The sequence below is a fragment of the Petaurus breviceps genome, unplaced genomic scaffold (assembly GCF_028583685.1).
Source record: "Petaurus breviceps papuanus isolate PSGF00001 unplaced genomic scaffold, PetGlider_PUasm1.0 138, whole genome shotgun sequence".
Classification (NCBI taxonomy): domain Eukaryota; kingdom Metazoa; phylum Chordata; class Mammalia; order Diprotodontia; family Petauridae; genus Petaurus; species Petaurus breviceps.
This window is the reverse complement of record NW_027185694.1, coordinates 18,949,287-18,972,550: the sequence shown is the minus strand read 5'-3', so window position 1 is coordinate 18,972,550 and position 23,264 is coordinate 18,949,287. Positions and strand designations below refer to the sequence as shown.

The 23,264-nt window shown below is 35.7% G+C and overlaps 1 protein-coding gene across 1 annotated transcript in view; it reads right to left on the bottom strand.

Moving 5' to 3' along the window:
- Positions 1-23,264, bottom strand: part of CREBBP (CREB binding protein) — a 180,040-nt gene that overhangs the window by 74,987 nt on the left and 81,789 nt on the right. Inside the window, exons 4-5 of the mRNA XM_069106584.1 lie at positions 16,160-16,409; positions 8,843-8,956 (exon numbers count right to left, since the gene is read on the bottom strand). Coding sequence (XP_068962685.1) covers positions 8,843-8,956; positions 16,160-16,409 — 364 coding nt within the window. The remainder of the gene's footprint in view (positions 1-8,842; positions 8,957-16,159; positions 16,410-23,264) is intronic.

The following is a 23,264-nucleotide window of genomic DNA, read 5'->3' as shown; positions in this document are numbered from 1 at the left end:
ATTGCTTAAAAAAAAAAGTTTATAGCAGCTCTTTTTGTGGTAGCAAAGAATTGGAAATTAAGGGGGTGCCCATCAATTGGGGAATGGCTGAACAAGTTGTGGTATATGCATGTTATGGAATACTATTGTGCTATAAGAAACGAGGAGCAGACGGTCTTCATATTTACCTGGAGAGGCTTATACAAACTGATGCTGAGTGAGAAGAGTAGAACCAGGAGAAATTTGTACGCAATTACAGACACAACGTATGTGTGATGACCAACTTTGATAGACTGGACTCTTCTCAGCAATGCAGTGATATAAGTCAATCCCAAAAGACTCATGATGGAGAGAAATATGTGCATCCAGAGAAAGAAATAGAAAGAACTAAGTTTATATCCAGGTAGAAGCAAAATACCTGATCTTTTTCCTTCTCTTATTTGGTTTTATGTCCTCTTTACCATTTTTCATTCCAGCTGGTACAATCCGTCCTTATAACCTGACTAATGTATAATGTGAAAGTATTTACAGATCCTATACTTGACTATAAGCCGCCATGGTGGGGAGGGGAGGTAGGGGGACAAAATGTGAAACTCAAGGAATTGTGGAATTGAATCCTGTAAACCAAAAGGAAACAAACAAATTAAAAAAAAAAAAAAGACTAGCAGCCCATTACCAGGTTGAAGGGCAGCCCAAAGTTTGCGATTCATTTAGATAAACAATTGATATTTCTAACATGGCACAGATGCCACTTTATATAAGATGTGTTTCTAAGGCATTCTTCTCCTCATTGCCTTTGTGAGCCTCTTTTGCCATTTGAGTTAGTCTACTTTTTAAGGTGTTATTTTCCTAAGGCTGTTGACTCTCATTTCATAATTTTCTTGCATCGTTCTCATTTCTCTTCCCAATTTTTCCTCCACTTCTCTTATTTGCTTCTTAGGGTCCTCTGTGATATGTAATGAGCTCTTATTTTTCTTTGAAGCTTTTGGTGCCTTAAAAAGCCGAATTTGCCAGAAGGAAAAAGAATCTCAAAAGCTCACTGAGGAGAATCATTCCTTCAGAATCAGACTGGAGCAAATGGAAGCTAGTGACTTTATGAGAAATCAAGATACTATTAAACAGATCCAAAAATTAAAAAAAGAGAAGGCAATGTGAAATGTCTCATTGGGAAAACCACTGACCTGGAAAATAGATCCAGGAGAGATCATTTAAAAATTATTGGACTACCTGAAAGCCATGATCAAAGTAAAAACTGAGAAATCATTCTCCAAGAAATTCTCAAGGAAAACTGCCCTGATGTTTTAGAACCAGAGAGCAAAACAGAGGTTGAAAGAATCCACTGATCACCTCCTGAAAAAGATCCCAAAAAGAAAACTCCTAGGAATATTATAGCCAGGTTCCGGAGTTCCCAGATCAAGGAGAGAATATTACAAGCAGCCAGGAAGAAACACTTTGAATATTGTGGAAACAAAATCAGGATAACACAGGATCTGGATGTTTCTACAATGAGGGATTGAAAGACTTGGAATATGATATTCCGGAGGTCCAAGGAGCTGGGATTAAACCAAGAATCACCTACCCAGCAAAACTGAGTATCATGTTTCAGGGGAAAATATGGTCATTCAGTGGAATAGAGGACTTTCAAGCATTCATGATGAAAAAACCAGAGTTGAATAAAAAATTTGACATTCAGATACAAGAAGAAAGAGAAGTTTGAGAAGGTAAACAGGGAAAAGAAATCATAAGGAACTTATCAAAGTTGAACTATTTACATTCCTACATGGAAAAACGATAATTGTAACTTATGAAACTTTTCTCATGAAAATAGTTGAAGGGAATAGAAATATATATATGTCTATATAGGAGGGTATATGGGCATATGAATACATATGTGAATGTATATATATGTATACAGGTATATATAGACAGAGGGCACAGGACCAATTTAATAGGAAGGGATGATACTTAAAAGGTGAAATTAAGAGGTTAGAGGAATATAATGAGAGGAGATGGGGAGAGACAGGGTAAACTATTTCATATAGAAGAGGCAAGGGAAAATGGTTACAATGGAGGGGAAGGACAGGAAGGCAAAAGGGAATGGGTCAACCTTATTCTCATTGAATTTGGCTCAGGGAAGGAATGACATAAACACTAAATAGGTATCTCACCCTACAGCGTTGTAGAGGGGAAGGGGATGATGGAAGGGAGGGCAGGCTGGGGGGGGGGAAGGGGAGGGAAGTTGGAAGCACCCACTTTTGAAAAGGGACAGGATCAAAGTAGAGAATAGAACAAGTGGGAGGTGGGATAGGAGGGAGGGAAATATAGTCAGTCTTTTACAATATATATACTACGGAAATGTTTTGCATAGCTATACATGTACAACCTATATTGAATTGCTTATCTTCCCAGTAAGGGTAGGTGACAAGGGAGGAAGGGAGTGAATCTGGAATTCAAAGTTTTAAAATCAAATGTTTAAATAAATAAATATATACTATTATTAATACTATTTTACATGTAATTGGGAAATAAGATATACAGGCACTGGGACATAGAGATCTACCATGTCCTACTGGAAGACATGGGAGACAGCAGATTGGAGGAGGGGATATCCTGTGGGACTGCTATTTTGGGGCAGTGCGTAGGGGAAAAATGGGGAGAAAATTTGTAACTCAAAACCTGGTGGAAATGAATGATGTAAACCACAAGATAATAAAGCATTTGAAAAAAAAAAAAAGATGTTTCTAAAGGAAGCATACTTGAGGAATTACTGTTTTGTCACCCTTTGAAGGGCACACGAGTGGAAGACACATGTCTTAATGTTGATGAATTTTTCACAAATGAAAGTTTACAGCAGAAAAACTGTATTGGAGTCTGTGCAGATGGTGATGGAGCAATGATAGGCAAGAATGTTGAATTTGTAGCAAAAGTTAAAGCTGGTGGCAAGGAACATATCACTTTTAACCTCTACATGATCCATGGGGAGGCACTTGGAGTAGCCAAAAAAAAAAAATCACCAGTTAGATGTTGTGCTTCGCAATACTACCAAAATCATTAACTTCATTAAAATGCCCTTAACAGTTGTTTGTTTTCAAACCTTTGGATAGACATAGACTCTGATTACAAAAGCTTATTCTTACATGCAGTGTGGTAAGGTGGCTTGAAGAGGTCAAAGTTTAAACAGATTACTGAAATTGAAAGACGAAGTTGCTATATTTTTGACTAAATCAGATTTTGTTCATTTTTCATAAAGATATGTTTTTCAAAACCTTTATCTGTCAAATAGTTTTTGAAAAACTCAATGATTTAAACATGTCACTTCAAGAAAAAACATAACATTTATGTTAAAAGATAAAATGGAAAGTTTTACTAAAAAAGTTAACACATAGAAGAATAGGGTAGAAAATGGTTCTTAAGAAATGTTTACAGGTACAGATGATTTTACAATCCAAAATAACCTTCCCAAAGATTTAATTGTAAGAGTTATAAATGATCATTTGAAGTACCTGGAGACAGTTTCAGACATACTTCCCTTCAAATTTTGATTGGTTCCTAAACCACACTGAATTGAAATAAAAAACATCAGTCATCTGCCAAGAAGAATTTGCCAAGTTTTCAAGTGACACAGGTTTAAAACTTGAGTTTCCTAAAAAATTGTTAAATGAATTTTGGCTTGGGATTAGGACAGAATTTCCAACAATTTCTGAAATGGCCCTAAACATATCTCTGCCACTTTGTACTACATATTTTTGCGAAGCAGCATTCTCAGCTCTGACAATTATAAAATCAAAATATTGTTCTACTCTGAAAAACATTGAAGATGCTCAACTCTACATCCTTCAGGATCAAATATTCTACCAAGATTTGATTTTTATATAAAAATAAACAAGCACATTCATCTCATTAATATGAAAACTTGCTTTCACCTTTAATAAATGACAAAACTTTATAAAAACCAAGAACTGTTTTAAAAATTATTATCAGTAAATGTTGAATTTGTATACCTATTTTATATGCCTATATATACACCTGATGAGGGGTGGGGGGGGTGTCTCATAAAAATTTCTCATAAGTGGAAAAAGTTTAAGAAGCTCTGTTTTAGGTTATTTCTTAGGTTTATTTAACTTCTTAGGTTATTTCTCTGTTTTAGCTATTTCTTCTTTGTGCAGGATACTTCTTGAGTTTTTGTTTTTAACTACAGGTTTACTTCAGAGTGTTACAGATAAGCAAGAGGTTACTGGGAAAGATAATTGGTATTCATTGTAAAAAAGAATTTATTCTATTTGAAATTCTTAAAAGCAGTGACAGAGTAAATGTCAAAGCTTTTTGGAGAATGAGTAAGATTACTATATGCTTAGTATTCGTTTTTATTTAAAGGTATATAGTCTTGCAATTATATTCCACTTATATAACTCTCTACAAAGTTTCTACAGTTTTCTCCTTAACATTCTAAACTATCTTCAAAGCACAAAGGTATTCAAATTTCCTTGACAAAATAAAAACAAAACCAACCTGCAACAATCTTGGACAGCACTGATGAGCATTTCACATTTGTAAGCTACCAAATAGCAATCATGACACTGAAGCTTACCTGCCATACCAATAAAGCAAAGGACCTTAACAAGAGCACATCAAACTAAATCTGTGAATTATCAAACCCACCATAGTAAACCCAAACTTTGTTTCAGCTCTCATTCAGAATAGTTTCTTTCAAAGCATGGAAGGTTTTGGAATGCTATTTTAATCAAATACAAACCAGATTTAGAAACTCTTTCATTAACCTCATACTCTAGAGTGGTAGCCTATGCCAGTCAAGGAGCCTAGGTAAGTGCTGGAAACTGTCTCAGGACTTTACTTTGTTTAGGGTATTTTCCATGGGGTTTAGTTAAATCCAGAACCCCTAAAGGTATCTTGAGACAGACCTGAGTCTCTTAAGAACTATTCCAGAAGCAACCCAGCATACTAAAGGACCCATTAGCTTTTAGAAATAAGGACCAAGCAATATTAGTGACAAACAAATATTAGGTTTGGGTTGCTTTGGGAGTCATTAAGGCAGTATATTTTGAAATATTATACTGTTTCTTGGTGAGACCAGAGCAATAACAAAAATAAAATTTCTTGTCTCAATACAGAAAATATGTTCTATATTCACTTCATTAGGTTCTCTAGCTTCTTTCAAATTTAAGACTACAAAAATGTACGGATGCTTAGTCAACTGACTGTAAGATGGTTCAACACAGGCTGTCAACAAATTGAATTTGTGTCAAAGTTTACTAGAGAAAATTCAAACTCACAAATCATAAAAGTAACTATCGAGACTGATTCTAGGCCTAGCACTCTATCCACTGTGCCACCTGGCTGCCTTCGTAAACAGTTTTAAGTTCTGCATTCTCCCTGAAGTGAATTTTTTTCTCCAATAACACCGACCCACAGCGATTGTTATCTACTTAATTAAGCATATGCTACTTTGTATTATAAATATGTGTATGTGTTGCCATTCCCCAGAGAGATCCTAAGTTCCCTCAATGAAACGGCCATCTTATATAATCCTATGTGTCAAGAGCATGTATGCATCAAGTATTCCATAGATAGTAACTGACAAGTGCTGCTGCTGATGCTTATCCTTTGTTCTGGAATAGGAACATCAGGAAGGTGATGTCATAACTTGCAAGTGAATTGGATATAAGTGCGGGAGGACTGATCAAAGTTACCAGCCTCACCTTCCCCTATGCAGCCATCTGGGTCCAGTGGCAAGATATACATCGGGATAAATGGAGATGGCCCTCAGAAGTCTATATAAACAAGAAGGAAGGGGGCAGATGGAGTGGCTTGCTGAATTTCACTCTCATCTGGACTAGTCGAAGGGGATAGAATACATTCATAAATAGATACATACATACATATACACACAGTACAGAATACATTCAATCATTTAAAAACATTCTGAGAAGGGTTTCACAAGCTTCATCAAACTTCAAAAGGAGGCAATGATACACAAAAAGGTTAAGAATCTCTCTTCTAACTCTAAAATAACACAAAACGATAGATTCACACAAATAAATGCTAAGCAAAATATCTGTCAACATGTCCCTTCTCTATCTTGAAATTTATTTTAGTTTTTGAATTTGTTAGCAATTTCAATATATCTAACAAAAAAATAAAAACTTTAACGGGATTGTCAACTCACCCCTATCTGAAATACTTATACAAAAATAGTTGGAAGAATCCAATTTAGAGTGTAGAGAAATGTTCTTTGTAATATAAATTCAGTTTACAAAAGTGCTATCTGTCTTGCTTTATATTATTTGACATACAGATTTTATAAAAAGATGTCGGTAATCTACAAGGCAAAAAAAAAAAACAAAAAAAAAAAACCTAGAATGCATTTTAAAAAATACTGTAATATAGACTACATATCAAGGTTGGATAACTGTAAGTGAAAATACTTGTACATAAACTGGCCCTGAATAGTTTTTGATTCTTTAAAAAAAAGTAATGATGGTATAATGAAGGGAAGTTGTATTGGTTTGCTGGTATTTTTAAAGATACTAAAAGAGAAGGAAAAGTTTATCTTTATTCAACTGGAATTTTTTTTGGATAAGCACAGCAACAAAACAATGAACAATACAAAAGTGTAAAAAAGGTTAACAAAAGTGGTTTCACACACTAATTTCAAGCTAAAAGAATTCTTCCTTCGCCATTGTTTGCATGCTCAAGTCAACTACAAAAACATAAAAAAAAACCATTTGTAGAAATCAAATATAATCTACTCAAATCTGAAACTTACTTTAAAATGGAAAATGTATTTTAAAGTAAGGTTCATTCATTTCTCTTATGAATCAAAGAGGTATCAAAAGAGTGAACCATAAAATGATGATAATCCCTATCTTCTTCAATGACTTCGAATTATAAAATCACCCTTGTAACACCCCATATTATGACTAGTAGAAAAGCTGTGGTTCACCACTTGAGAGCAACTATGGTAGATCAATTTTCACAACAGTCATAGTTACTAGCATGTTGGTTGTTTTCTTAAACCACATGAAATTTTTTTTCTTTTCAATAAAAACCACATAAGACTGTCAGGAAAAAAAATGACAGAAGTTTGTAATGACTGTGGCAGCATATATTCAGAAAGACAGAAACTGACTAGAAAACCACACCCCCAAATGTAAAGTTGAGAGTAAAATGTCTATATGGGCTAAAAATGCTATCTGCCATGCATCAGGTATGGTATACTATCTAATGGGAAGTCACTGCTGAAAATTTCCAGAGTCAATGGACCTTATCATATTTATTCACAAATTGAGGGTGAGGTAAAGCTGACAAGAATCTTTTAAAACATCCACCCACACCTAGAGCCTATGTAGTTCTACACCACTAATGTGGGTGGAAAGAGGAAAGAACAGTATTTTTGGAGAAGCAACCAATATCTGTTCTACTAGAAAAATTCAGATAACAGATATACATCACTTACACAGTTCAAATGCTTCTGAAATATGTATACACTGAAATTTGTAATTAACTTAAACGAATTAGAAGAATTTTCTCCTTAAAGAAAAATTACCTTGTTTTTTTAATGGTAAAGTTCATGATAAAGAATTCTCTTTCTACACCTCCAATTTATCTTTTGAGCAAATTCAGATATTCACCTTGGGAGGTAAATGTATTAATACCTACTCATCTATTATTAATATCCAGGTAGTTTTATATATGCAGTGTTAACAAAACTCTGTACAAGGAAACACTGATATCTTTAGCACAAATAATCCATAATACCTTATAAGAACAAAGGTGTCTGAAAGCTCTTCATTGCCACACCAAGAAAAACTGAAATAAAAGCAGCAGATATGCTCTAGGCAAGAGTGAAGACTTCAGGAAACTGATCAGGAAGTGTAACAGACGATATTCATATACTAAACATTAGCTTTAAAAAAATAAAAGAAGCTGGTTGGCACTTGTGAAAATGGTGAGATATTTACTGGAGCGAGAAATAAAAATTCTAAGGGAGAAACCAATTAGGTTCACATACATTTCATTACTCAAAATGGAGGGACCCAAGTGAAGATGGGAAAAGGACACAGGGACTCCTTTGAAAAGGAAGGAAAAAAGACAAGGAAGGGGATAACTATATACTTTACTACTCCCTCCCAAGATTGTATACTCAGATTACACACTAAGATGCTCCACTACAAAATGCGAAGTCCTAGAGCACAGAAGAGGCAGTTATTTTGGACTTGTTAAGTAACGAATCACTGATACAAATTTGGTTAAATGCTATATAAAATATAGGTCTAATCATGCCATGGCAGATTTAGTGATAAAGGAACAATTTGAGTCTAAATGTATTACTGAAATTGCTACAGAAACATATATATGTATCTTATTTCTAAGATGGATACAAAAAGAAATATATTTCTCACAAAAGTGACAAATAACAATGAAGACTTTTTCCCATTTCAAATTAGCATACTATCCCCACATGGGATGATGTTATTTTATCCTAAATTGGTTACTCAAATTCTTAGATACAGCAAATCTAAAGTTAATTTGCCTCCACAAAAGAGGTACAGTGGATAACCTCAGGACAGGTACAAAGGAAGCTAACTCTGACTTTCCTTTAATCAGGAAAAACACAAATATGAGAACACATGAAATTTTAAAATGCCATTTCAGAAAAATCTGCTGCAGAGGTACATTGCATAAACCTAAATCTGCTCTATAGTAATAATACTGGTTCTAGATCTTGCATCTGCATTATACTCTGGTGCCAGTAGTATCATTCTTCTTTCCTATCTATTTTTTCTCCCATGAAAAACAGGATGACTTCTAAGTTTTACATTCATCTTCCACAATGATCACTTACGTTGTTGATTTCGCTTGTCACTGGCATTTTTCAAAGGGAGGCACACAGGACAGTCATGCCGTGTGCAATTCTTCCAATGGGAGATGATTTGTCGAGAAGATGCGCAGTGGGCAACTAAGACAAGAAAAATAATGAAATGTTATTTTGCAACTCAAATTTAAATTTTACTTTATATTTAATTTAAAAGGTTTCAACAAAAATGCAAATATGGATATATTTCAGTTCTTGCAGCACTGTACTTGCTGATCACCAGACAAAGATTTCACTTTAGAACTATTGTTATATTTATTGATTCTTATACCCTTTATCCCCCCCGCCTTTGCCAAACCGCCACTACCAATGCTGAAGCAGAAAGCAGTTCACACAGTACTAAGGGTCATTTTGTACTTTTTACATCTCTTATACAGGATGCTACAGACAAAAAAATGTATAAATTAGTGGTCAACCTTCTGGTGATGAGCCATATGGGATGTAGCAAAGCTAGTCCTTAGACAATAGACACACACACAGTTTAATTACCAAGACGATACTTAAAGTCCCACCTCCAAATGACTAAAAGTACTACAGTCAGATATCTACAAGTTAAACCAGAAGACAAAGAAGTTGACACTAAATGAAGATCAATCAAAAACTCCTCCTCAGAGAGGCAAGTTAATGTTACTGGTTTCACTGTGCATCCAAAGACACTATTTCATGGGATGTAGTCAGCATGTAGTAAAATAGTTCACAAAGAAAGAGATTACAGTGAATATACTTGCAGGTTTGTTTTTTTTTTTTGCTTTTTGGAGGACAATTGGGGTTAAGTAATTGCCCAAGGTCACACGGCTAGGGTTTTTGTGTGTGTGTGCGTTAAGTGTCTGAGCCCACATCCGAACTCAGGTCCTCCTGACTCCGGGGCCGGCACTCTACTCATTGCGCCACCTAGCTGCCCCTATACATGCAGTTTTTAATCCAACATGTAATGTGGCTGACAGAAAGGCAGAAATGTTTATGAATTTGCAAAGACCCTCTGACTTAAGTCAGCATAATCCAATATTCAATAATTATAAAGCAAAGATGATTCAAGGGAAAGAAAAAAATATTGTAAAATATGGCTCAGGAGCAAAATATATAAAAGATTTTGTATATTGCTCAGAAAAGTTACATCTGTAAATCATAAATATTTTCTTTTAAGAATAGAGTTGGAGGAGGGGCGGCCAGGTGGCTCAGCGAGTAAGAGCACTGGCTCCAGTGTTGGGATGACCTGGAGATCGAATCCTGGGCTCAGACACTCAGCACCACACCCAGAAATAACTGACTGTGTAACCTTGAGCAAGTTACTTAACCCCGATTGCTTAAAAAAAAAAAAGTTAAGAATAGAATTGGAGGGGCAGCCAAGTGGCTCAGAGAGTAAGAGCACCAGCCCCAGTGTCAGGATGACCTGGGGATTGAATCCGGGCTCAGATACTTAGCAACACACCCAGAAGTAACTGGCCATGTAACCTTGAACAAGTTACTTAACCCCAATTGCTTAAAAAAAAAAAAAGAATAGAGTTGGAAGGTGCTGGAAGATCTTATCTTTCATAGGCAATAAACAAGATTACTGGGCATCATATCAGAATCTGCTATGTGTAGTCAAGTTAGACTCATTCATGTTAATGTCAATATTAATACCAAATTAGAAGACAATATAGGAAATTACATCAGTTCTAGCTAGACCTATTTTTAAAAGTTGTCAACTTGGAAAAAATGGGAAATGGGCCAATGTAAAGACACTACTGCAATAGTTTCTTAAAAGAAATGTAACCAATGCAGAACAGAGGCTAAAAGATGCAAGAAACTCCTCAGACCAACAAAAACAAAAGGAAAGACATGGTAGCCAAGGGCAACACTAGTTTTGCTTAGCAAAGTTTTATGATGGACAACTGATGAAATATTACATCATTTCCCCAAATGGTAAAAAAAAAACAACTACTAAACAACATATATTTATTAAGTGTCTACTATGTGCAGAACACTAGAGATATAAAGAAAAATTTAAAAATAGTCAATGTCCTCAATTGGGGGAGACAACATGAGCATAAATAGGTACATAAAAGACACACAGAGGAAGAGCAAGGAATCAGAAACATGAAGGAGATAGGGAAAGGCCTCTTGCAAAAATATTATATTTTGGTTGAGTCTTGAAGTAAGCCAGAGATTGTAAGAAGCAGAAGTGAGCAGTGGAAGCATTCCAGGCATAGGAGAAAAAGGGTAAAAGCATAGTGAAAGAAGGCAAAATGTGTTCACATAGACCAGAAGCAGGCCTCTTTGGCAATAATACAGAATGCATGGAAAAGAGTATTGTGTAAAAAGACTAAAAAGAAAGGAAGGATCATTTAATAAGACTAGCAGAATAGAGAACATATATAGAATTTACAGCAGCAAATAAACATAGTAACTTTGTATTTGACAAGGATTGAGAATTCATTATTTGGTAAAAAACTGTTTGGAAAACTGTAAAGCAGAAATTGGGCATAGATCAGTATCTTATGCCATTTACCAAGATAAGATCAAAATGGATACATGACCTAGATATAAAGAGATGTTACAAGAAAATTAGAAGAACATGGAACATATTACTTATCAGACTTATGGATAAGTGAACAATTTATAAACATGAGATAGAAAACAGGTGTAAAATGAATAATTTTGATTACATTAAATTTAAAAGTTCTTGTATAAATGAAACAAATACAGGCAAGATCAGAAGGGAGAAAATTTTATAGACAGTTTATCAGATAAATGTATAATAAAATATGCAAAGAACTCTGTCAAATCTATAAGAATATGAGTCACTGCCCAATTGATAAATGGTCAATGGGATATGAACAGGCGATTTTCCCCTTTAAGAAATCAAAACAATCCACAGTCATATGAAAAAATGCTCTAAATCATTACTGAATAGAGAAATTCAAATTAAAACAAACTTGAGATATCATTTTGCACCTACCAGATTGGTTAAAAAAATGGAAGGGGAAAGTGACAAATGTTGAAGGAGATATGGAAAAATTGGGACACTGACTCATTATTGGTGGAATTGTGAAATGATCCAAACTTTGGAGAGCCATCTGGAATTATGCCCACAGAGTTATTAAACTACCTATACTCTTTGACCCAGCAACACTACTACTAGATTTATCTCCAAAATGATTAGAGAAAAGGGAAAAGAACCAACATATTCTAATATATTTATAGCAGCTCTTTTTGTGGTGGTAAACTGAATATTTCAAGGATTTCCATTAATTGGGTAATGGTTGGACAAGCTGTGGTATAAAATTGTGATGAATACTACGGCACTATAAGAGGAGCCCCTAAATCACTACTGATTAGAGAAATGCAAATCAAAACAACTCTGAGGTACTACACCACACCTATCAGATTGCTAAAATGTTGGAGATGTGGGAAAATAGGAACACTAATGCACTGCTGGTGGAGTTGTGAACGGATCCAACCATTCTAGAGACCAATCTGCAACTATGCCCAAAGGGCTATAAATAAGTGCATACCCTTTGACCTAGCAATATCATTTCTAGGGTTATATTCCCAAAGAGATCAGAGAAGTGGGAGGAGGACCCATATGTACAAAAATATTTATAGTAGCTCTTTTTGTGGTAGCAAAGAACTGGAAATTAAGGGGATGCCCATCAATTGGAGAATGGCCGAACAAGTTATGGTATATTAATGTAATGGATATAATGTACTGTGCCATAAGAAATGAGGAATAAATGGACTTCTTAACAACCTGGAGAGATTTATATAAACTGATGCTGAGCAACAGAGAAGAGCAGAACCAGGAGAAATCTGTACACAATCACAGACATAATATATGTGTGACAACTAACCTCAATAGACTGGAATCCTCTCAGCAAGGTTACAAGATAACTCCAAAAGCCTAAAGAGATACCCACATCCAGAGAAGGAGAAGCCGAGTCTGAATGCAGATTGAAACAAACTACTTGCTGTGTTTCTTTTTCTTGTTTTGTTTTGTTTCCTCTTTCCCACTGATCACTCCATTGATTATACTCCTTTACAACCTGACTAATGATTAATGTGAAGATATTTGTAGATCCTATATTCGAGTGTATGCTAGCATGATGGGGGCAGGAGGGGTGGGGGTGTTTGAAACTCAAGGAACTGGATATTTTAAACTAAAAGTAAATAAACAAACCAATTTAATTAAAAAAAAAAAAAAGAATCTTCCCCTGTCCCTTCCTATATATTCTGGGAATACTCCATAAAATTCTTCAGCAATAAGTCTATACTCGAGTTACTGAGGGGAGCATCCACCACGATTCGAATGGTAGGGATAAAGTAAGGATACAGGGGAAATAAAACTTCGCAAAAGCCAAATAAATAAACAAACAAACAAACACGAAAGGGGATATCTTATTTCACAAATGATTTTCCACAATAGATCACATATTCACAGTCACACAAAGGGCAGAGGCAACAACAATTTAAGAACCTCCCAGGTGTATTTATTAACTGCCCCACTATCCCCAAGACTCAGTAGAATTAAATCTTTAAAAACTCTTATTGGGGGGCGGCTAGGTGGCACAGTGAGTAAAGCGCTAACCCTGGAGTCAGGAGGACCCAAGTTCGCTTCCGGCCTCAGACACTTAACCACACACAAAAAAACCAGCCATGTAACCTTGGGCAAGTTACTTAACCCCAACTGCCCTCCAAAAAAAGAAAAAAAAGTCCACTTTGGGGCGGTCAGGTGGCTCAGTGAGTAAGAGCGCCGGCCCCGGAGTCGGGAGACCCAGGATCAGTTCTGGCCTCAGATACTTAACACCCACACAAAATAACTGGCCATGTAACCTTGAGCAAGTTACTTAACCCCAATTGTTTAAAAACAAAAAACAAAACTCTTATCGAATGTCTCCTATATGTTCACCTTCAAGTTTCCATAAGAGAGGATAACAGAAATAACTTTGTGCAATCCAAAGATTATCAATATTAACTAAGCCATTAAAAAAAGAGGAAATACGTTCACCAAAAAAAAAATGGTTTTGGTTGGTCAGTGTCAAAAGAAAATGACTTGCACAAAAAACAAATAAGGGGGGCCCTCCTGAGAGAGTATTGGTCTTATTGTACTGATTATATCAAGTCCAGAAAAAACACAGCACTTCTTCAATGAAACCCATGTAATTTATGTTAACTTGTTATTTTAAGACTGTCCTGGTCATCTATACCAGGCAAAACACAATGGTTGAAGAATGCTACTTGTCCAGATTAGTGCATGTAATCTGACAGAAAGTACTGAGCTCATGAGTACAGATATGTATATCTTAGACAGATGCTACAAATGGATAAGAACTAGATCCAGAAAGCAAAGGGGGAGGTTGGGTCAGATTGCATGAGAAAAATTATACAGAGATCCAGTGATAGTCAGATGCTGCTCACTGTCTCAAAAAGGACATCTATATTCACAATTCTGATACATGGTTGAAAGTTATGGATCATTATCACCTGCAATAATAAAAGTGGTAGATGATCAAAAACAGGATAAAAACAGGCATGGTAGGTATAAGAATGTTATCATGATTATCTATAGTGTAAAAGATAAATGACAAACATGATCAGCCCACTATTTTTATACCACAAGTCTGGAATAACAGATGGACAACTTAAACATTGGATCGATATCACTGTTGAATCATTTCACAGTCATGTTTGACTCCTAGTGACTCCATTTGGAGTTTTCTTGGCAAAGACACTGGAGTAGTTTACCATTTCCTTCTCCAGTCCATTTTTATAGATGAGTAACTGAGGCAATGAAGGTCAAGTGACCTGTCCAGGGTCACACAACTAATAAGTCTCTGGGGCTACATTTGAACTCAGGAAGATGAGTCATCCTGATTCCAAGCCCAGTGCTCTATCCACTGGGCCACCTAGCTGCATTGGTGAAGTGAATATCCAAACAAATAAGATCACAAATCTAAGTTTCCACAAAGATATAAGAGCAACTGATCCTGAGTAATGGTATTTAAGGAAATACAGGATGAGGTAAAAAAAATTATAGGTAAATTCCTAGCATTACTTACATGCCTGACAAACATTAGATCACAAATGGAAATGATAGAAAGGTATAGAGGAGCAAGGGAGGAAGGGGAAATTAAGAAAAGGGCAAGTGAGGGAGAAGAGATTTTTCTCAAAGCAATTGGGTAAGAGATAGGACAGAAAAGAAGGAAGATAAATATTTGTGTACATGTGAAAAAAACTACTTTATGTAAAAATGACTGAACTTTAAAAAGTAAAATGTAGCTAGCTGGCACAGCAGATCAAAAGACCCGAGTTTAAATTTAGCCTTAGACACTTCCAAGCTGTATGACTCTGAGCACGTCATTTAACCTGTTTGCCTCAGTTTCCTCCTCTGCAGAATGGGGATAACCATACCAACTACCCACCCCCCTAATGTTGTTGTGAGGATCAAATGAGACAATATTTCTAAAGTGGTTAGCACAGTACCTGGCAAATAACAGGCTGAATATAAATGTGAACTGTTGGGTCAGATAATGATAGGAAAACTGAGGAAGTACAAATAAACAAGGTCCCCTTAAAAAGGAAGAAAACCCAGCAAGAAAGACAGGTTGAACCATGTCATCTGTTATTTAATACTTAGCAAAATTAGCTTACCAGGAAGTTTGGCTGTTGACTGAAGTGGGGAGGAGGGCACATCTAGGACAAGATACATAAGGGCAGGTGGGTTTATATATTTAAGATATCTGAAGATCAAATATTCATGATGTGGATTAAGGTCTATCACTGAAAAGAAAATTTGAGACCTCCATACCCTGATATACACAATGAACCAAGGATAACAAACAAAATTTGTGATAAAGGAGCTAACAAAATACACATACCCTGCCCTCATTTTAATTATTATGGTCTATAAAAATAGAATCCTATTGAAATAGTATTCCAGAAGGCAGGTACTTTCAACAGGAATTCTATAGGAATGTTATAAACGAGTGATTGGCAAAATAACATAAGGTTTTACAAGAATTTCACAAATATCAATTTAGGGGCAAAGGGGGAAAAAAGGAAGAAAAGAACATATTTTTGAATGCAAAATACAATGTTTTATAGGAACATCACATGATGACCCTGAGAAACTATGCCTCATTCTCCTATCCAGCAGCTAATTATTACAATGGTATTTGCTACCAGATATTAAAGAGTATAGAAATGTAAAAACATCTGCCTGGACTACTTCAAGTTTGGAACGATTAATACAAAAAAAGATTTCATAGCAAATTTCTTGCAAGTGGGATTTTGGAAAAATACACTTACCCTGACAAGCTTTCCCAGCCTGACAATGTGTCATGTGATTTAAAACATTTTTCATGGTTCGACAGTGTGGGAGAGAACAGGCCCGAACCTCTCCATTTGCTTGTTCTCGTCGCTGACATTTATGAGCATGAAGCAGGAGTACCAGCTGCTGCTGTATCAGTTTGCGTTTCTCGGGATCTGCAGTAGGTCCAGTCGCCATTGCTTGTGTTTGTACAATTCCTACTGGCTGTACCTGTGTTTGCATCTGAGACTAAAAAAAAAAAAAAAAAAAAAAAAAACACTTAAGCTACCTGTTTTTTTATAAAAAAAAAAAAAAAAAAAAAAAAGAAAAGACAATTAATGAGCTAATGTTAAACTTCATAATTAAACAAGGTATAATCATTAAAGATTAAAGTCAAATTAGTTATATCATAACCTTTCTTTATAAGTGGCTTTAAAAAACTTGACCACATGTCATATTCCTATGCCAATAAGCATAAAAAGGAGAGATTATTTAGGCTGCTACTTTTGTTTGTAGTAACACTTAATATTATGTATGGATGGGCATATGTCTCTTTTCCTGTAAAATATACAAAATGATGTAAAAATAAAAATGTTTTACTTAGTCATCTGACAATACGAAATTTAAAAAATAACAGAAACTGCTAAAATAAAATAAACAGAGGCATTTTAACAATTACCTGTAAAAAAACAAAAACACAAAACCATCACAAATGTTTGATGCTTGTTAAAAGGTTTAGATGAGGGGCGGCCAGGTAGCACAGTGAGTACACCACCTCCAGTGTCGGAATGACCTGGGGATCGAATCCAGGCTGAGACACTTAGCACCCACCCAGAAATAACTGGCCGTGTAACCAATTGCTTTAAAATAAAAAAAAAAAAAAAAAAAAAGGTTTAGATGAGATAATTTATCAGTCTTTTCAATCTTTATCAAAGTACCACCAATTCACATCATCTTCTGAAAAAAGCTTACCTTGATTGAGATGAAGGGCATTTAAATGTCTATCAAAGGCATTTCCAGTATTTTAAAATGGTAGTACTTTACTGAACCAAAAGATACTTCCCACTTCCTAAAAGTCTACTACAAAGTTTCAAATCTACAGACATAAGGAACCTGAGTGATCATCTCATCCAGAGCTACACAATCTATACAGCTTCTTCAGGGCCCAGATAGTTTAGACTAGAGACAGACTGAGGATATTTGGTTGCTGCAGGTCACGAGACCAACAAGCGAGTATTGGTTCTCACCCGCCCCCCCACCCCACTCCTAATCCTTTGGCAGGCCTGACCTAGCCCAACCTTAGCAGAAGCTTGAAGTAGTTGAGACTCATTAAATAGGCATGCTAGTATCTCTTTTTAAAATACCTAAGAGAAAACTGGCTATTTATGTCACAAAGCACCAGCCTTTCACTTAGTCCACTAGCAAAATATGGCTGTGATAATCGGATTATAAGAAAAACTGTGTGCCTTAGAATTGATACTTTCCAATTGTGGTGTTTTGAGAGTCTCTTGAACAGAATGGAGATCAAATCAGTCAGCAATTAAAGAAATAAATTCAGGCTATTCACTGGAATGTCAAATACTGAAGCTTAAATATTTTGGCCATATGATGAAAAGCTAAGACTCATTGAAAAACCCTGATGTCGGGAAAGATTGAAGGCAAAAGGAAAAGGTGACAGCAAAGGATGAGATGAATAGTGTCACAGATACCGTCTTTGAGAGACACTGGAGGACAAAACAGCCTGGTGTGCTATGGTCAAACATGAAACAACAATTCTGCCTACTGTAATCATAATAACTATCAGGAATGTTGTAGAAAGAGTTCCTATACTGAGCAGAAAAACAGACTACATAAGTTCTAACAGGTCCCTTTTAAATACTAAGATTCTACTATAAAGTTACATGAAAAGTCACTCAATATTCTTTGAGAACACTAGGAACAACATTGTAGCGTTATAAAACTAGGGCTCAGAATCAACTTTTTAAGTCTACTGCTTAGCAAAAGCTCTAGTCATGCTTACCATTAAACTTTTATTAACAAATTTTCCCACTATACTCCATGATAAAATCAAAGATAAGTTGTACTTAGAGGGAAACCCCCCCCCCAAAACAACTAACCTTAGTACCTGTATGGAATAAAATAGCATACAAAAACATTATTTATCAAATGATATAGCTAAAACACACACACACACACACACACACCAGTTCTAGTATCAGTAACATTACTTTAAAATATTTTCTCATGCTCATGTCACAATTTAATAGTAACAATTAAAATGAAGCATGGTACTCTCAATGTACTCCTGATATATTGCTATCAGAGCAGGGGAGAAGAATCCCTGAAGTCTTTTCAGTATGGCTATTTTCCATGAGGCTCCCTTGCCTCCATATTCCAACTTTACATTCATTGCACAATTTTATCCCCCCTGCCATTAAAGCACCAAAAACAAATTTTCAGGTTCCTTCTATTACTATTTCTATTAATAATGTGCCATAATTATCTCTAACAAACAGTTTAAATGTTTGAGTTTTTTTTTTCAGTCATGTCCAACTCTTCGGGACCGCTTTGGGATTTTCTTGTAAAGTTACTGGAGTAGTTTTGCCATTTCCTTCTCCACATCATTTTTTAGAAATGAGGAACTGAGGTGAATAGGGTTCAGTGACTTATCTAGGGTCACAAAGCTAATAAGGATCTGAGGCCATACTTGAACTCAGGAAGAGGAGTCTTCCTGAATCCAGGCTATCCACTCTATCTATTGCGTCATCTTTGAATCCTTCCCTCTTCCTCATACACCACATCCCCTCACCAAATTTTTTCCTACAAATTCTCACTTTCATCCATTCCACCTTCTTTCCATTCTCACTGTCTGAGCAAAGCTAAAGACTTTGTTACCTGTTTCTTAGACCAGAGGCTGTGGGGAGGGGGTTGTAATGGTAATGGTAATTTGAAGACCTTCCCTGCTTTGAAAATAAACTCTGCCCCCAATAGGCTGAAAATAATCACATCAAGCCTGTGGTGGGAGAAGTGTGCTGAAGGGTGGAACAGAGCCCAGAGGAAGCTAGGAGTCAGAGCTAGCTAGATCCAGCGAGTCAGTCAAGCTTGTGCGCAAATATTGGTTTGTGGGGAGACTAAAGGATGATGTGGCTCTCTGTGCTATTGTGGCTTATTAACTTCTTTGCTACTATGATGGAATTGACTTACTGGTTTTGGAATCTGGTTTTTGGTGTCTGAATAAATGTTTTGCTTCTGTCTTCTATGTGCAATGTCAGTTATATTTTGTCATTTAGCACCCTGCAGGTATATTTATAGTGATCGTGGGCCCTGTGAATATTGCAGATGTTGAAAAGAATCAAGCAATCAGCAGGTGGAAAGATGTGTCACATCTCACCTTCCCAACAAAAGCCAATCCTGGGGCTTCTCTCAGACTCAATCATCTTCTACTTTATCCTCTAACATTCTCCCACTCTGCTTTCCTTTCACTGTATAGGTTCCTAATCTCCCCACTTAAGACCTATGCAACTGCTGATTCCATGGACACCTACAGCAGCTGCCATTGATAAAATTGGCCTTTCCTTTCCTCTCAACATATGTATCTCAGAAAATAAATAAGTCATCCCTTCATCCTTTTGTTCAGGATGGTAAGAGTAATTCCTCCAAGTTATAACCTATTATCCTAGATCTGTCACATTACACCTTTGCCCCTAAACCTACCATTCTTTAAAATTTCCCTATTTCGTGAGAGAATACCATACTTTGATGCACCCAGATTTCACAACCTCTGTCATCTTCCACTCCTCATTTTTCTTCACTCCACATATCAAATTAAAGCTGCCATTACCTCTTGCTGGAAGTAATTCAAAGGCCTATAAATTGATCTATGGCTCAGGTCTGTTCATTCTCCCATCTATCATCTACACAAGTGCCTGGGAGTATTCTAAAGTGCAACAATGACTATATGTTACTTCCTAATTCAATAAACTCCATTGTTTCCCTACTGAATGTAGGATCAAATATTTATCTCACTCTTTTAAAAATTCCTGTCTCTTCATCTACACTTTATAATACACACAATTATTGATATAATAGTACATTATATAGTTTTAATTAAGTAAATAACTCATATTGGGTGTGCTCACACAATTTTTCCTAAGGGGCACTGGATCAAAAAGGTTTCAGACTACAAATGCAAGAACTTTCCAACCAGTGTCTTCATATCGTTATTCCTTTCTATCATCCATACAAAAGATTAATTCTCAATATGCAGTTCTGTTCACTTCATTTCCTGTCTAAGAAACCTTTAATCAATCCCACTGCCTGCTTATTGAATAAAGTCCAAGCTCCTTTGTCCCAATATACTTTTCTATCCTCATCTTGCCTTATTTCCTTTCAAGTTTTGGACATCATAGATTCTAAACAGGAAGGGACACCTTTAGAGTGTTCTAATCAAATTTTCTCATTTTATAGATAAGGTCCAGAGAGTTGTCCAGGGTTGCACTGGTAATAACAGGGACAACATTCCAAAGCAGGCCCTGTGCCTCCCAAGTCAACATTTTTTTTACACTACACTGTGTTATCTCCAGTCAAATCATACTTGTACTTCTTGAGCACTTCCTTCCCATACACCTCCTGTAAGAGTAATTTTCCTTTATCTGGAGGGCTATGCTCTCCTTTCTGATACGTAACAATTAAAATATAATGGATAAGTTAGATTTAAATTTTATTTTCATTATGAATTTAATAAACATTGCAATATACACAAAACAAAAAGTATATGAAACGGAGTACTTGCTACATAAACCTTACTTTTTCCATATACATATATATTTTTAAAAGAAAATAGTAACAAAATATTCCAACATTCCAAATTTTTCTGACACAGCATCTGACCTTTCTTCTCCTTTTTTGTTCCTTATTTTATAAATGTTTCATTGTAATTCTTTTTTTTTTGCATCACTATCACTCTACAGTCCCCTACAACCCTTTCCAAGTATAGTTAAGCAAAAAAAAAGAAAAAAAAATCATACCTTGGCCCTGACTGAAATTGTGTATTTCAAGATCAAGGACTCAATCTTTTTCTGTGTCATGGATTTCATTTTGGTGGTCTGATGAAAGCAATGGACAGGGATGGCTAGGTGGCACAATGAATAGAGCACTGGCCCTGGAGTCAGGAGGACCTGAGTACAAATCTGGTCTCAGACACTTGAGAGAGAGAGACTCTCTCACACACACACACACACACACACACACACTAGCTGTGTGACCCTGGATAAGTCACTTAACCCCAATTGCCCTACCTTCCTCCCTCCAAAAAGAAAAAAAAGAAAAAAAGAAACCAATGGACACTTCTCTAAAAAAATTTTTTGATGCATAAAGTACATATGATTACAAAAGAAACGAATTATGTGAAATACAATTATTAAAATATTTTTTTAAGTTCATGGATCTCAGGTTAAGAATCTCTTGCTCTAGTCTATCACCTCTCTGCCAAGAAACCCAATTATTCATCATTAGCTTACTAATTATCACAACTGCTCATTGCATTAGAGTTCTTAAGGCTTTCAAAGTTATTTTCTTTTAGTTTACTATAATCATTACATAAACTGTTCTGGTTCTGTTCACTTTACTCTGTATAATTCAGTTTTCCCAGGTTTCTCTGAATTCATCTTTCTCATAGCACAATAATATTCCATAATTTCTTCAATCACTCCTGTTACTCATCCTTTTTGGCTTAACTAAATTGCTAACTCCTCTAAGAAATCTTCCTTGATTTTCTAGCCTCCCCAACCTAATGAGAAATGCACTTAAGCTCTAAAATCCCATACTTTTCATTCACTTGTTTTTTCACATGTTGTTTCCCCCTTCATTAGAATGAAAGGTCTGAGAGGTGCAAGAACTATTCTCACTTTGTCTTTGTATCCCCAACATCTAGTTTCCTGAAGGGAAATGAACTTAGGCCAAAATGAAATGTTAACTATCAAAAATTTAAACTGTCTGAATCTTTGTGGCATACATTACCCAGACAAAAGTGGGTATAAATAAAGTTTATAAACTCTCTATGTTGTTGACCTTTCTCATTCTAGGCCAGTGAAAGAAGCTATGGAAATAACAGCATAACTGTAGCCATCAAATGTTATGTCCCGGTATTCACTGAGTCACAGTATTGACCATCTTACATTTTTATACCACTTTATTACAGTTTGCAAAGAAATTTCAAATAAATTTGAATTATTATTTCAATGATCACTTTGAAAAGACAAATCAATTGGAGGCCAAATTATTACCTCAAGAATATATTAGCTGACCATTTCCCAAAAAGTGAATGGATAACATAACACAATGGATTTGATTTAACAATAGGCCTTCTAACTGAATTAATATTAACCCATATTCAAAAAACAGAGGCCAGGAGAAGTAGCAGATTAAGAACTGGCTTCAACACCTGGATTCAAGTTCTGCCTCTGCCTGACAAATACTGGCTATGCAATCCTAGGCAGGTCACTGACCTTCTCAATGTCCCAAGGCAACTATCTATAAATTCTTCAGAAGATGCCATCTACTCTGGTAGAAGTTTCTCCCCCTACTGGCAAAATCACAGGTTCCACCCAAAATAAATGATAATCTCCAATGCATAATGTAGTACCTTAGATATAATTTATCGATATTCCTAGATTGAAAGTAAAGTAAAATGAGCCAATTTATTTACATTTGAGTTTATACCTTCCACATAGATCCAAGAAATTTGCTATTTACTAAGTTCATGCAATCTGGAATTAATTTCTCAGAATGAGAATTATTACCTTGCATACGCTTAATTTTTCTGGCTTAACTAAACTGACACCTTTTCCAAAAAACATTCCTTGATTTTCTAGCCCCTCCACTGAATCAGAAATACATTTGCCTCTAAATTCAATACTTTTCATTTACTTATTTCATTCATGTTGTTTCCCTTCCATTCATCAAAGGTCTATGAGGTGCAGAGGTTTTTTCTTCTTGCCTTTGTAAACTCATCATCCAGTGATGTATGTTAGCTGCTTCATAAAGGTTTGCTGAGGCAAAAGGAACTTATCTTTGGAGAGAATTCAGGCACTGGTTCTCTTAATA